Below are 15,292 nucleotides of genomic sequence, written 5' to 3' on the forward strand. Positions count from 1 at the left end.
TCTCCGGTGGGGAATAATGGTGCCCCCCAAGGTTAAGGAAGCTGCTGAAGGGGAACCCTGGGGGACAGAACACAGCCAGCTCTATCCAACCAGACAGCCTGCCAGGTGGGCCACCTCCTGCTCCTGGGGGAGAGCCGGGGATCCCCCGGGGAGCACTCACACCAGCCCGCTTCTTGGTTTCCCCTGCCTGCTTTCCAGCCTCTTTTGCTTAGTCCAGACCGTGCTCTGCTGCTTTCTGAGGAGCCCGGGTCAGCTTTGCTGGTCACCGTCCCTGTGCTCTCTGGACCTCTCTGTGCTGGGGATTTAGCTCAGTGGCTCGGCTGCCTGCCTCAAAAGTGCAAAGACCGGAGTTCGATCCCCGGTACCAAGAAAACAAAAGAAAAACCCAAAAAACAAATAAGCAAACAAACAAAAACAACTGGCTTTGATATAAGGAGCATCCTGTGTGGGGGTGCGGCAGGGGCAGACAGCCTGGCTAGTGACAGCGGGCTGTGCGAGTGCGGCCTGCAGCGTCTCCCCTACTGGGCCCAGAAGAGGAGGAGGGAGGGTCTGCCTTTGAAGCCGCTGGAGGGGGACTGCAGGGTGGCCGGGAAGCTGTTCCGGGAAGGGCCTGTCTAGCCTGCGTCCCCAGCCCAGGGTCACTCTCCCCCTGCCCTGAGTCTGACCCTGGGGTTTCAAGTGCAGTTCTGCGCAGCCACGCACCCTCCCTTCCCGATGCTCAGTGTCTTCCCAACTTCAGAGGGCAGTGATGCCCGAGAGAGGCCTGCGAGTTTCCAGAGACACCTGGATGCTGGGTCCGTGACAGCACAGGTCACATCTTCTTCACCTCGTGAGTGTGTGTGTGCACGTGTGCACCTTGTCGGGGAGGTGAGAGCCCAGCTGATGAGCTCTGAAGGAATCTACTGCTTCCGAGGTGCCAGCCCTCCTGCCCGGCGTGATTCCTCGCTGGCTCTGTCTTAGCTGATGGTGCATTCAAAGCCTAATTGTTATCTGAGCAGAGTAACTCCATTATTCATCCTGACACCATCCCCCGTTAGCTGTTTGTTGCAGTGATGTTATATTAATGAGGCCTGCAAATAAATGAACGGGAGATCAGAGTGCCGGCTTGTTTCTCTGGAAAGCTGGCTGACTTCTTCACTTTATTTATTTTTTGGTTGGGAGCTTTGCAGCGAGTTGCTCTGGTCCCGGGCAGTGGTTTTTGGCTTTTCCTGCAGACACGTAGTGCAGCCTTGCAGATTGATTCTTACAAATATCCCAGCTTTCCAAATAGTCTCGCAAATGCATTTGCAATGCGGGGAAAACGATCTCCTTTAGATTATTTGGGCAGTGGGACAGCAGGAGGCAGCAGGAGCGATGGGTCATCTCCAACTATCAGAGTTATCGAAAATTATTTATGCTTGGTTTTGAAGAGCAGTGTCCACTGTTTTCTACAATTGATTTTCTTTCCCCAGTACATGGATCTAAGATAACGTTAAAGATAATTTATATTCCCTAAGCATGGACTGGTGAGGTCAGCGAAGTTACTGCAGTTGAAAAATTCATGAAGTAAAACTTGGACAGTGGGCAGCACAGAGGCGACGGTGAGCCCAGCAGCCCTGCTTGGCACAGCACCACAGCGATGTTCTCTCCAATCCTGATGTGTGGCTTCCTGGCCACTTGCTGAGCACCAGCTCTGGGGCTGTGACCTGGGGCCCCACCTGCCAGAGGTCAGAGCCAGCCCAGGGAATCCAGCTTCCCTGTGCCCAAAGGCAGGTGTGATTACCCAAGTCCCACCGTGGGCTCAGACCACTCATGGTGGCGCTCCCCAGTCACAGGGCCGGTGTGGGCCAAGCTATGCCTGGGAAGACAGGGAAAAGGCTCCATCTTGGCCATACTTGGGGTGGGGGAGTCTGTACCCCCATCCCTCTGATTGAGAGAGGCAACCACCACCTTGCGTTGAGCGGGGAGTCCACCTTCACAAGCCAGGGTCCTGGTTTTCAGTCCCCGTTTGGGCATTAACCAGATGTGTGGCTTTGTGCCAATGATTTACTTCCTTGAGTATTGTTTCCCCTTTCTAGATAATTATAGCCATCTTAAAGCTCTTTTTTTGAGGAGTAAGTATGCAAACTGCACAGTTTGGCACAGAGTAGTCTTGTTACAGAAAAGCTATCATTAGGACCCCTGGAATTAGAATGTGGCTGATCCATTGGTGTCCATGGCCTGAGCGAGTGTCCTTAGTAGCTGTGAAGATGGATGCCCTGCTGCAGTCCTGTTCTTCTTTTATAAGGAGACAACAGCCAAGGGAGTGCATTACAAGTTTCTGTCCTAGGCTCTCTAGGGAAGCTGAGTGGCCTGCAGGGAGGGCTGTATGCAGCTGGCCTAGTTCCACAGTGCTCAGGGTCTGCTGGGCCTACCCTGGGAGAGGATGGCCCTTCTTGCTTCCTTACCCAGGACTCACTTATTGGGGAGACCTTCAACCCAGAACAATGATGGCGTATAGTAGTCATTAATTAAATAATCATATAGGAGTGAATATATTTATTTGGAACTGTGGTAACACCTCCCTTTATTCAGAATTTTCATTGTTATGGGTTGAAACCCCTTCCAAACTCATACGTTGAAGGCCTAACTCCCATTTCCTCAAAATGTGACCTTATCTAGAGATAGAGTCTTTATAGAAGCAATCAGGTTAAAATGAGGTCATTCGAGTGGGCCTTAAACCAATCTGGTTGGTGTCCTTATTTAAAAAAATAATTTAAGAGACACACACATAGGGAGAAAGTCACATGAATGCCAAAACTGTGATGGCTTGTGTGTAGACATCCCCTCAAAACTTCATGCAGTCCTATGTGGGGCTTTTTCAGAGGGCTGCATCTAGACTCACTCTTGATTCATGGAGCAATGCTAGGGTTAAAGGTAGGTGATTCCTAAATCAGTCCACTCATTGATTTGGCACTAATCCCGGTAGCCTAAATACCATATAAGAGGCAGAAAGAGGTTTGTCTCCCCTCTTGCTTGCTTTACTGCCTTCTGCCCACCATGAATTGCTTCTCCTCTGCCACACCACCCCGCCTTGAGCCAGCTGCCTATGGACTGAATCCTCTATACTGTAAGCCCAAGAAACTTTTCCTCCCTTAACTTTTTATGTGTCGGCTATTTTGTCTCAGCAATAAGAAAAGTAACTGAGGCAAGAACCAACACTGCTACACCTTGATCATGGACTTCTGGTTCCCAGATCTCTGAGAATCTCCTTCTGTTGTCTAAGACATCTTGGTTGTGCCACTTGGTTAGGGTGAGCCTAGGAACCTGATCCTCAGCACGCACCAGGGTGGATACCCTTATGTCATTAGCTCTGGCCCTCAATACGTTCTCTAAGTTTCTTCTCCTGAGAATCTATTCAGTCTCCTTTCCCTTTCTTCTGGCTTCTTGGGAAATGCTGTTTTCTGTACCTGCCTTTCCCAAGGGTGGCTCACCATTCGCTCCTCTTTGAGGCCCCAGAAAGGACTGAGCGCATGCTGGGGAGAACAGAAATGCAGTGGGCCAGGCATCGCAGGGGCTCTCCAGTCCTCTGCACCTCCCCCGCTCCTGGGTGGAACAGGTGACATGTGTATAGATACCCAGACGACAGCTGGAAATCGGAGCCGCGGGGGATAGCGTCATTACCACAGCATGAGCGGGCTGAGGAGCAGACGGTGAGTCCTGAGGGGTCCTAACCTGAGCTTTATGCAAACTGGGAAACCCAAGGCTGTACAACTTGTTCTACATGAGGCTGCCATAAAGGATGGGTCTCGAAGGGTGGGCTCGGTTGCCATGGAGACAGTGGGGATAAGGAGGGTTTGAGGAAGCACACGGCTGCTCATCTAACTGCAAGTGAGCCCACCCCTTTGCTTAAAGTGGGATTTCTTTGAGGTCATCTCATTTATTTTCTGCTCCTAGGCAGGGCAGCACCCCTACCTGCCCGTTTATTTCCTGAATTGGAAGTTCTGCCACCCCCAGAAGCCACCACGGGACCCTTCCCTTCTCCCCCCAGGAAAGATCTCTGTAGCATGTGCTGCTGCTTACCAAACTGAGCAGCAGTGCTGGGAGGGCACTCAGCGTGAAGAAATGAAAACATTGGAGGTACACACAAAAGAGTATGAACTCCGCGGACTTCTTATAATGAGGAGGTGTAGGAAAAAGGTCTGCCTGGTGTGAAGTGATTAGCCAGGAAAGCTGAAGTAAAGAAAGTGAGCTGGTTTCCCTTAAAGGTTACTTGTAACAAATTATGTATTTTTGCCCCAGATGCCTTAGAAATGAGGCTGTGGTCTGAGCTTGATTTTTCCCACAACTGATGGTGTTAACTTTGATCACTTGGTCAAGCGAGGTCTCTCAGCTTTCCTCGCTGTGAAGTCACTACTGTGCTGGTTGTAGTTAGTGAGTATCTGACAGGAAGAGAGCTCACAGAGCTGTATAAAGCTGGCCTCTCAGCACACTTACTGGCCACTCATCTTAGCAACCTTGACCATGCTTGAAACAATGCATGGAGTAAAATTCGTAGATGCTAATCTATCTGCACAATTCCTTCTAAATATATTACTTGGGATCTAGGAGACCTTCTTCTTACCCTCATTGTTTTTTTATATAAGTAAGGACCACAGGTTTTTCTTTATTCTATTGGTATAGACTATGATTATTTTCTTGCTCAAATTGCCCAGATTAGATCACTGGGACCCTTTTCAAATTGGTCTCTTTTGATAGGAACCCTATCTTTTTTTAGCATTTTCTAGAAAAAAAAGAAACAAAAAAACAACAACCCTTGAATTTACTCATAAGGAAGCATCTAATATATCCAGACTGGGGTCATCCTATAAAATAATCGTCCTGGACTCCTCAGCAACACGAAGGTAAGGAAGGCTGGTACGACTATAGGCAGAGGGCTCAGGAGACAGGGCTGCTGCTGTCACGTGGGGTCGTGGGTTGGATTCTGGACCAGAATACAGATACCAATGGGATAACTGGCAAAATGTTAACAAAGCATCTATATTAGATGGTATTATGGAATCAGTATTAAGTTTCTGACTTGATCATTATACTGTGGTTATATAAGATATTAACTTTGGAAAATCTGGGTGAAAGGAATATCAAAGTTCTTTCTACTATTTTTGTATCTTTTATATATTTGAAGTTATTTCAAAAATGAAAACTTAGAGGACAGAAAGTGACTTGAACATGTTAGGGGGTCCTGGGGGGATGTGGAGTGAAAGGAACGAAGACAGATAACCGTGAATGTATTATTTTGTGCTTGACCCTCCCTCCCGCATGTCCTGTCCAGTGTTGCCCCTCCAGTGGCTTTGGAACACAGCATGAATTTGTCTCTTCCCAAAGATGCTTCACATTTCTCTATAGCTCAAGTAAAAATCACCACCAGAGACTTGGGGCCTCTGACTCCTGCTGAGATGTTCACTGGAAAATCAATTACAGCCTAATTACTCAGGGGTTAATTAGCCTCGGTGACTCGATGTCCTCTGTGAACAGAGCAGGCTGTTGGTCCCCTGTCAGGGAGCAGGGCAGTGAGGCACGGGCTCCCTAGTGAGCAACTTGCCTAGGGGCTGGGAAGGGCTGGCCATGGGGGCTGACAGCTATCAAGCAGGAACCCAGGCTGGGATTCCCAAGGTGGGGGTGCTGATGGACCTTATCCAACCTCTCTGCCCCACAGGTGCCACTGGGCACAAGGATCGACAACTGTAGCAGCAAGAATGACAGAACAGTGTGAGCCCTCGTGCCAGAAGCTCCCAGAAATTACTGGAGTCGGGGAGAAGGCACGGAGCTGGAGCAGCTCAGGAAGCTGGCTAGCTGAGGGCAGAGGCAGGGCCTCCCTCAGCCCCTGCAGACATGCTCTTCTGGCAGGATGAAGGCACAAGGGAATGTCACCAGGCAGTCACTGGCCACTTCTGACAGCAAACAGGATGGGAGCAGCCTGCTCTTTAAGGGGCCGTGTCTCTCCCCGCATAACCTCATCATGCACCTTGCATGCAGACCCAGGTACACACTCATCCCAGGGACTCCGCCACCCAAGGGTCACACCTAACTGGCCCGCACCAGCAGGGAAGGCATGGATCTTAAGGAGGTGGAAACACCACTTGTTTTGTTATCTATCCGGGAAAATCACAGAACTTCTTCAAATGGTTTTGTAATTGAATCAGAGCTCAGAAACTGGCTGTCACTAACTGTGAGACTTGAGCATGTTGCTCAATTTCTCTGGGCTTCTCTGGGTTTTTTGTCTTGTTTTGCCTCATTGGCTGTGGTCACAGAGTGCTCAAGAACTTTCCCAACACTGTGACATAGCCGAGAACCAGAACTACTGTCTTTGGGCAACAGGGAAAAGGAGGCAAAGAAAAGGGCCAGGGCAGCAGTGCAGGAAAAGCTGCAGACAGGGAGCAACTCCTTCTCACTTTTCACACCTGCTGGCTGCCCCGTGGTACCTGTCCTGGCCTTTGTTCCCAGTCAGCTTTCAGGAATGTGCGTTTTTCAAGCCCGGTGAGGGCTGAGAGCCGTGAAGAGTGACTGGCCCTCAGTGCACCCAAGTTATTCCAACTCCTCTTCTCCAGCCCATTCAAACCAAGCAGCTGCATTTTCATCCACACCTATTCATCTTCCTCTGCAGTGAGCTATTATGGAAACACCACTTTTCCCCCAGTGTAATTAATTACCCGCTTCTTCCCATTAAATCGCACAAATGGGGACAGAGACCAAACCCTGGGAAATGGCGCGGTGGCTACACAGTGCACATCTTTCAGCGGGGCAATTCTGAGCTAACTGCAGCTCCTGAAAACACTCTTGTGCTGTGAGAACTGACCCTGCTTTTTGCGACCTTCTCCCATCACGGCGCTAAGGTCCTGTTCCCATCCGGCTCAGCCAGCCTGGTGGGCAACTGGGCCGCCTGTGCCCCGCCCTAGTGGTGCACAAACGGGCACGGAAATGCATGCACAGGGCCAGGCATTCCCCAAACACTTGTCCGTGACGCTGGGCAGTGAGATGCATGGGAGAGGCTGTCTGCACACCCACATCAAACACACTCTGCTCTGAGGATCCGTCCATGGAGCCCCGCCTCGCTGCCCGCCCCACGGCCCTGGCCATCCCCTAGGAGGAAGCGGTGGACTCACCTCAGTGATCTGGGGGTTGGAGCACTTGACACTGTGGCTGGACCAGTCGAGCCAGGGGCTGGTGGGGCTGGCGCAGTGCTGGTGCAGGGTGCACCTGCGCTCTCCGCTGCACCAGCCGCACTCGAACTTGCGCTCGGCCTTGAGGCAGAGGCCGCAGCTCTCCCGCTGGGCTGCGCACTTGTAGAGGTGCACTGCAAAGAGAGAGCGGTCAAGGATGGGACTGCAGTCGCCGTCCCACCGTGGGGAGTCCGAACCGTGGGGAACACCACAGACCTGTCCTGGCAGGAGCAACTGCCGGGAGATTCGCACAGTTATTTAAAGGCACCACTGAACATATATTACTTACAACTTCTGGCTCCCGACTGAATCAGATCAGGCCTTTAATTGTGACTTCACTACTCCTTAGCAGTGTGACAGTGTTTAACCTCCCCAGGCCTCATTTACCTACCTCCGACGTGGAGCTAATCATTGTTTTTTTGGAGGTTTGAGTGAAATGTTGTACAGAAAGGAGTGAGCCAGTCCTGTGACATATCTGATGCTCTACACGTGCTTATTATCCTCTCTGAACTCCAAGTGTATTCTCATGCTGCCACCCTTCATACATTCACGGATGGCCCTCCTTTCGAGAGAGAAGGGCTCATTTCCTTACGCAAGTACAAATGAAGCTCAAACTGAGATGGAATGACTCACAGCTCAGCAAGGTCTGTGTCACACACTGGCACCCAGAAACTCTGGCTCATGGTGCTGCTGGGCCCTGGGTCCCAGGAAGAGGCAACTTCCCAGCGTGCTGGGAAGGCATGGGTCTCGGAGGGGGTTGGCTCGGGCTCAAGAAAAGCCCAGGTGCTTGGCAATGGGAGACACTGCTGGTGAGCAAGGAGCACAACACAGTGCCGCTCACTGCCCCGTGGATGGGGACTCCGTCCCGGAACTGACAGACTGGCTCCTCTGCGGGGCACACGTGCAGCCCGCAAACCCTCTGTCTGCTTTTGCCTCCCACTGACTTAAAGGCTCAGTGGAACTAGCCAGTCAGAGGACTGTGCTTTCTGAGCCTGGGGCTTAGCTCCTTGCCTGTTAGGGTATCAACTCAGAGTCCCAAAAGAATTCTTCAGGAGCAGAATCCAGGTGGCCACCACATTCGTGAGTTGTGTCCACGGATTCAAAGTGGGTTTAAAGTAGTTTTTCAAAGTGCATAGGCTCTGAGTATGTACAGACTCATTTCTTTTCATGATTCCTTAAAGAATACAATCGAACAACCAGGTGCCCCAGGGCATCTTGGATCCAATCCACTGGGGAAATCGGTAGAGGAGGGGATGAACGTGCTCAGAAAGTCACTTTGCCACTCTTCTGCTCAAGCCGACAGAAGGTCCCTGGACCGGGCAGTGCGCCTTGGCTGAGGGCTGGTTCACGCCCACAGAGGGGTCCTCACTTCTCCCATCCACAGCTCCTTCCATCCTCGGCTCCCTCAGTCCCAGCTGCAAAGACTGTGTTTCAATACCCCATGCCAGGCTTCCTTATGTAGAGGGCAGCACACGGGACTCTGAGATCGAGTGTGCATCGGCCCACGTGGTCCCGGGCTCAGGTCCTCACGTGACCCTGCGCGGGTGTCCTCCCCTCCTCGTGCAGCACGGGACGCACACACAAGGGAAGGACGTGCACGGCGCAGGGGCTGTCCTCAGTCTGACTTCGCACCGCTGTGCGGGAAAGCGGCTGCCGTCGAATCCTGACTTGTTGGACTCTAGAACCCGAGTCCGACTGTGGCCTCTGCCCACAGAGCGTGCTGCCGCCCTGCTCCCCGGGCTCTGGGAGGGCGTGAACCTGGAGTGTGGACGCGGGGGCTCCACGCCTTCGAGAGCCTGCTGCCCCAGTGCGGCTGGGGCTGCTTCTCTCCTCGCTCCAGGGGCAAAGTCAGCCTCTGGGATCTAAGCCCAGATCCTCAGCAAGGAAAGTGTCTGCTCTCTCTTAGTGGTAAGGAAATTTGTCCTGGCTAGGAGAAGTAGGGGGGAAAAGAAAAAAGAAGAAAGAAAAAACCTCCCTGGCTCCACTTCTCTCTCCCGGGCCATGCGGCAGTGATTTCAGTGGCAGCTGTGGGATAAAGAGCCGCAGCCTGTGGGTGCTGAAACTCCTGCTGCCCCTCCGCCTGTGCTTGAGCGCTCTGGTGCCCTGGGGTCCCTCAGGTGGAAACCAAGGCTCTGGTACTTGCACAGCAGAGGACCTGGGTGGGGTGGTGCATGCCTGTAATCCTGGCGCTCTGGGAGGCTGAGGCAGAAGGGTTGCAAGATCGAGCCAAGCTCAGCCTGGGCAATTCAGCAATACAGTGAGAATGTGTCTCAGAATTTTAAAAAGGGCTGGGGATGTAGCTCAGTGTGAAGGCCCCAGGTTTAGTCCCTGTTGTAGGAAGGGGGTGCTCCGTAGAGACATACGGGTGTGTGGTGGGAGAAGAGGGTTCAGATCCCACAGTGAGCTGGGCAGCAGTCCTGGCCGGGTGAGGTTAAGCTTGCACACCAGTTTGAAATTAAACTATCGGGGTCCAAATCCTGGCTCTCACTCCTGGACCCTTGGCCAAGTTCTTAACCTCTTTGGATCTCACTCTCCCACCTACAAAATGGGGATAACAATGGTGCAGACCTCTCAGAGCTGTGACGATTACAAAAAAGAATTTCAAGCGAACCTCTCAGAGAGTGGGTGCTCCCCAGGAACACGGCACACAGAGGAGCAGTGACAAAGGCGGCCCTGAGCTCCAGCCCAACTCCCGTTCCCCTACTTCTCTGCCCAGATGCGGGCCTGCAGCAGCCTGGCTCCCTTCCACTTCCTCAGGACCAGCGGCGCTGCCCTAAAAACCTGCTGTGTGAGGTGATGATGACCAGGCCAAACCCGGGGAGTGAGAGCCGGAGTGGAAGCAAAATCTCCGTTTCCGGAGGGTCCAGCGGAGCCTCCGCTGCTGCTCTGGGCCAGGTGCCACAGACGCTTCAAAGCCACGGGAGCCAAAGAACAGCGTGGATGCGCCAGGGCTGCCCAGCGGATGGTCTGGTTGTAACAAAACAGGGCCCTGGACAGGACTCCTTTGATGGCTCTTTGATGCTGTAGGGTCCCCTGGAGCATCCCACTCACAGACAGCAGGTAATTCAGGGCACAGTGGCCATGCTCTGATCCCTCCGGCCCCACCCTGTCCCCGCTCGTCCAAAGATCAAACCTCCGCCCACCCGGAGGGGGCCGCTCACCTTTCAGGTTCTGTGGGTTGTCAATGATGAAGTTGCCGTTCCACACCACGGCGAAGTCCACGGCCAGGTTGCTGATGTCCATCCCGTCGTACTGGTACTGCAGGGCAGGGTGGAGGCACGAGGTCCTGTCACCAGGCCCAGGGCTGCAGAGCCCCCTCCCCGCAGCGTCCCGGGTCCCACTCGGCCACTCATGCCACCCGGATGCCGCTTGGCCCTGGCTCGGCACCAGCACCCTCCACACTCTGCCCCACGCATGTCTCCAGCCTTCTGTGCGGCTCTCGGCCCCGCCGTCTCCACACACACCGGCTGATGCCTTGCGTCACGCGGTGTGCCACCCTCTCCCTACAACCTCCATCCTTTAATAATGCATCCTTATTTTCCAGTCCAGTTTGGATCCATCCTCCTCAGTCCTCCCCACTGCTCTGTCTTTAACCTGGAACCTCCCAGGAGCTGTGTTAGGTCTCTCGGGAGAGGCCGTACATTCCAGGAGGCAAAGCCAGTGCCCTCTGGCCGCCATGTCACCCCTGTAGGGCCTGGAACGGCTCACAGAGCCTCGCTTTGCTCAGTAGCTCAGAATGTCCTTGCCCTGCCACAACCACCTCTATCTTTCGGACTTCCTCTCCTGCCGACCCCATGGGGACTCTGAGGCCCTTCATACACTTCAGAAACAGCCCACGGGGTGGCTCAGCTCCCACCAGCACCTCTGTGAAGGGCGCCCCGATACGTCCCCCTGCCCTGGCCCGCCTGCCGCCTTCCTCCTTTGTCAGGGCCCGTTTCTTCCTCCAAGGGCCTTCCCCTTGGGCTTGGCGGCCTTCCACTGATTACAAATTCTATCACGCGCCCCTGACCCCGGGATCTGACAGCTCCCTGATAAGAGGCCAGATTCTCTTTATCTCTCCCTGGTGAATTAGCTTCTCTCAGCACCTTTGTCACGTCCTGAATCTCCGAGCTGACCCCACAGTCGAAGACAGGGAGCTGGCTGATAAAAACATCTCGGGGCCAGAATTATAATTAAACACCTCATGTGCTTCCTGTCCGACATTCGGGACAGTTTAACCCTTGCTGCTCGACGTGTGCCCACCTTCCTCCTCCTCGGAGCCCACGTCCCACTGTCTTCCATGGTGACAGGTCCTTTATACTTGTGCAGGGACAGGGTGTTTGCTCTCTAAACTTCACCAAGATCTCCACCTCCTCCACCCTTAACCTGTCTGCCCCTGGCTGAAGGCAGAGCACAGGGCTTGTAGCTGCCTCTGCCCTGGGAAGGTGGGGTCGGCCGAGGCCTTGGCACGGGCAGGAGAGAAAGCCCTGCCGCAGGAGCCCCGGCCTGTCCTCTCACCGAGCTGTTCTGGCACTGGACGCTGGAGCTGTTGAAGCGCAGGGCGGGCACGCGGTGGACGACCCCCTGGATGCTGAGGACACACTCGTAGCCACGCTGGCCGGACTGAGGCTGGGGCAGGTTGCGGGCCTTGAGGGTGATGGGCTTCACCTCCCCGACTGGAATCAGGATCTCCTCTGTGGGCACCAGCTGGGGACAGTCCTGGGGAGCAAGCAGAGAGGCTCTGTCTTTCCTGCGCTGACCCCAACTCACCTGAGCCCGGACAGGGCCTCTACGTCCAGCGCCTGCCCCGTCACCAGGGAAATGGAGTCTTCCAGAGCCCCTGGGTGCTGGTACTATTATGGCTGAAATGCAGGTGTCCCCCCACGGCCTCATGCACTCATGGGTGGGACTTTGGGGAGGTGGCTGACTGTGGATGTGCAATACTGGATCGCGGGTGTGTGACACGGGTCAGTCCACTGATGGGCTACAGCTGGCCGTGGCTTTGGGAGGTGAGGCCTGGTGGGAAGAGCTGGGTCACTGGCCATGGCCTGGAAGGGCTTTATCCATCCTTCTCCTCCCTTGATTCCTCTCTGCTTCCTGCCGCCCTGCCACGAGCTCCTTCTCCTCCCCCGTGCTGCCCTGCCTGGGAGCCGGCCAACTACAGACTGCAAGCTCCACAGACTGTGAGCTAAACAACCCTTTCCTCCTCTGCGCAGGTGTTGGCTGCCGTGTCCCTGAGGCGAGAAAGGGACCAAGACAAGCGCTGTCATCGGCATCACAAAGTATCCTGTGCTAGGTGTGCGTGTCACAGTCCAAGGGTTGATCTTCAAGCATCAATCATCTCCTGAGGCCTGGAAAGAGCCGGCCCCAGCTCTGGTACTTCTCTTTGGAGTCATCTGGTTCCCTGCTCGGCTCCTCTGCCCCCACATTGTCCGGTGCCTGAGGTGGCCTTTATCGTCAGCTTCAGCTTCCTGGCTCCAGCAGAGCTGGGCTTTCCCAGAGCTGGATCAAGCCCCCCCAGCACTGCTCTACATACTTGCTCTGGCTTTTTATCTCAGTTCACTACCAGGCCCTGCGTGAATGCCAAGTTGCTTTGGAAAACAAAACCCAAACAAGAAAGCTGCGGTCGGGGGAGCAATGGGAAGGATCCTGAGAAAGTGAGAAAGAGACAGACTTCTTTCAGTTCCGTGCCTGCCTGCTGCTTCTCCACCAGCTCCAGCCTCCTCTTTCTCCCTCTCTTCCAGGGAAGCGGTGAGCCCCACAGACCCTGGCAATGAGGTTGTGGACATCTTCACAGGGAATCATTTCCGGTCTCTAGGCTTCAACCCCAGAAGGACTCCCTTCCTTTCCGCTTCTCCTAGGCCTTCTTTCCAGAAGGCACCCTTGGGAATTCCTGGGGCTAGAATTGCTCAGGGGGCCTGCAGGGGGCGCTGCTGGCATTTGCTGTCCTGGGGCCAGGACTGCTGACTTTCTGTGAGTGTGGACAGTTTCCAGGCAAGGTATTGTTCCTGTATGGATGCCAGAGGTGACACCTGCAGGAGCCTTGTGTAACACAGGTGGTGTTGAGCACCGTCACCTCCTGTGCCAGGGGCCAGGGGCTGGCCAGCCTGTTCTGCAGGGAGGACCTAGACAGTCACCCCTCTTTGCTGGGTTCCAGTTGCAAGCCGGTCACGGTCTGGCTCCTGTCTGTTAACCATTAACCCTGAGGCCATGGTGTGGCTGTCCTGAAGGTAAGGTTAGCTCTGAGGAGCAGGCTCTCTGACTGAATCTACCCTAAGGTTCTTTTCTCTCCTCCAAACCCTAATTCCTACTTTCCACTTCTGGCTTCCTCCTGCTCCCACCATGCCTTGGCCTCTCTTTTATCTTTTTATCAGCTTCAAACTCAGCTCACAGACCCTTCCCAGGAAGCCTGCCCCTACCTTTCCTGCACTGGCTTTGGGATGGGTAACAGATATTCTGCCATGACTTCCTTTAACCCCAGAACTGCAATTTCTTGCTGACTTTTCTTCACTTTCCCGAGGGCCAGGCAGCCTCTTGTCTGTCCTTTTATCCTCAGTTTTCATCTCAGGATCTGCCCTAGAGTGGACACTCAGGCTTTGTTCATGGTAGTGTAAAAGGAAAGAAGAAAACAAAGCAACAGGCAGAGAGATCTTCACATTTCCTTTTAGCTTCTCCTTTGAAGACTGGGTAGAGCTGGGAGGAAGTCTGGCTCCTGGGCATCAGCAGATTTGAGGAGGATTTTGGGTCCCAGAGGCTGGGATTGGAGAAGGCCATGGCTGCTGCAGCCATATGATCACCGAACGATGGATTAAGGAATCACGAGGATTCCGGGTTCCGGGGCCAGGAGTGCTTTCCATGGAAGATTGGTCTGCATGGAGCTTAGGGGTCTAGTGCTATCTCCTGCCCCTCGGCCAACTGCACGTGAGGCCTCCGGCAGGCACAGCTTCTGAGGGACAGGATCCTGAGGCAGCCTGGGACAGATAGGCCCACGCAGAAGCCAGTCACTCAAGCCGCCAGCTCCTAACTGCTCTCTACTGCACTTTTGCTTTCATACCCCGAGGCACTCCTGACTGAGGCTTTCACATATTTATAGCCAAGAAAAAAATGAACCGCACTTTAGGGAAACCCAGGCATCCTGCTATGCCTTGTCCTGTTAGCAACTAAAAATGTCAACAGTGACTCTGGTAAGTTTAATTCTAATTTAGGATAGAAATAAGTCTAAGGTATAATGAGTTGTGTGTGTGTGTGTGGCTTATGAGGGAGGGAGATTTTCAGATTCTGAACCACTTGATGTATTGTAAGTGGTGAGAAGTTGTTTGTCGTCTCTGATGAGCTCAGTACAAATTCAAATTTCAGCAACAGGGTCTTAGAGATGGGCATTTAGAAGTACAATGTTTCAGGTTGGTAAGCAAGATGGGAGAATTGTTTTAATTTTGATAACAGAAAAAGCATAATCAGCTCTCAGCATCCTTGGATTCTGAATCCACAGATTCAACCAACCAAAAATCAAGAAATATTTGAAAAGAATTCCATCAGTACTGAACACACACACTAACCCCTTTTTCTTGTCATTATTCTTTAAACAATGCCACAGAACCTATTTACATAGAATTTACACTGTGTTAGTTATCACAAGTAATGTAGAGACAACTTAAAATATTTGAGAGAGCCTTCATTGATTATATGCAAATACGGAGCCATTTTATGTAAGGCACATCCAGCAGATTTTGGTGTTCACAAGGGTCCTGGAACCTGTTCCCAGGGTACTGAGAGATGACTGCATATCCTATACATAAAGTAAACACACACACACACACACACACACACACACACACACACACACACACAGAATGATGAGCAGATTTGATGAAAACTCTCGAAAGTTTTTAAAGGATTCTAGGATTTTCGAAAACTTTTCCACAGTCGGCTATCTCAGGTCTTTAGGAACTAGATATAGGATCTTATCAAATGACAAGCAGGCTGCAAGATTGCCCATAGTAAAAGGATCTCTTGGGTTTTGTTTATTTGGCTATGACTCTCAGGCAGACGGGAGGTTTCCTTCTGTTTTTTAGGGCAAAGGAAAGAAGTGGCTGAAGTCTGAGGCACTCTGCATGGCAGGCAATTGGAGATTCAGA

The 15,292-nt window shown here is 52.9% G+C and overlaps 1 protein-coding gene across 3 annotated transcripts in view; it reads right to left on the reverse strand.

Annotated features, from left to right (window-relative positions):
* Positions 1-15,292, reverse strand: part of Plxna2 (plexin A2) — a 204,039-nt gene that overhangs the window by 35,802 nt on the left and 152,945 nt on the right. For all 3 annotated transcript variants that reach the window (XM_010613161.2, XM_010613162.1, XM_019205870.2), the window contains exons 9-11: positions 11,676-11,876; positions 10,340-10,436; positions 7,122-7,312 (exon numbers count right to left, since the gene is read on the reverse strand). In XM_010613161.2, the coding sequence (XP_010611463.1) occupies positions 7,122-7,312; positions 10,340-10,436; positions 11,676-11,876 (489 nt within the window). The remainder of the gene's footprint in view (positions 1-7,121; positions 7,313-10,339; positions 10,437-11,675; positions 11,877-15,292) is intronic.

Source organism: Fukomys damarensis, unplaced genomic scaffold (assembly GCF_012274545.1).
Source record: "Fukomys damarensis isolate Sample0158 unplaced genomic scaffold, DMR_v1.0_HiC HiC_scaffold_11, whole genome shotgun sequence".
Taxonomy (NCBI): domain Eukaryota; kingdom Metazoa; phylum Chordata; class Mammalia; order Rodentia; family Bathyergidae; genus Fukomys; species Fukomys damarensis.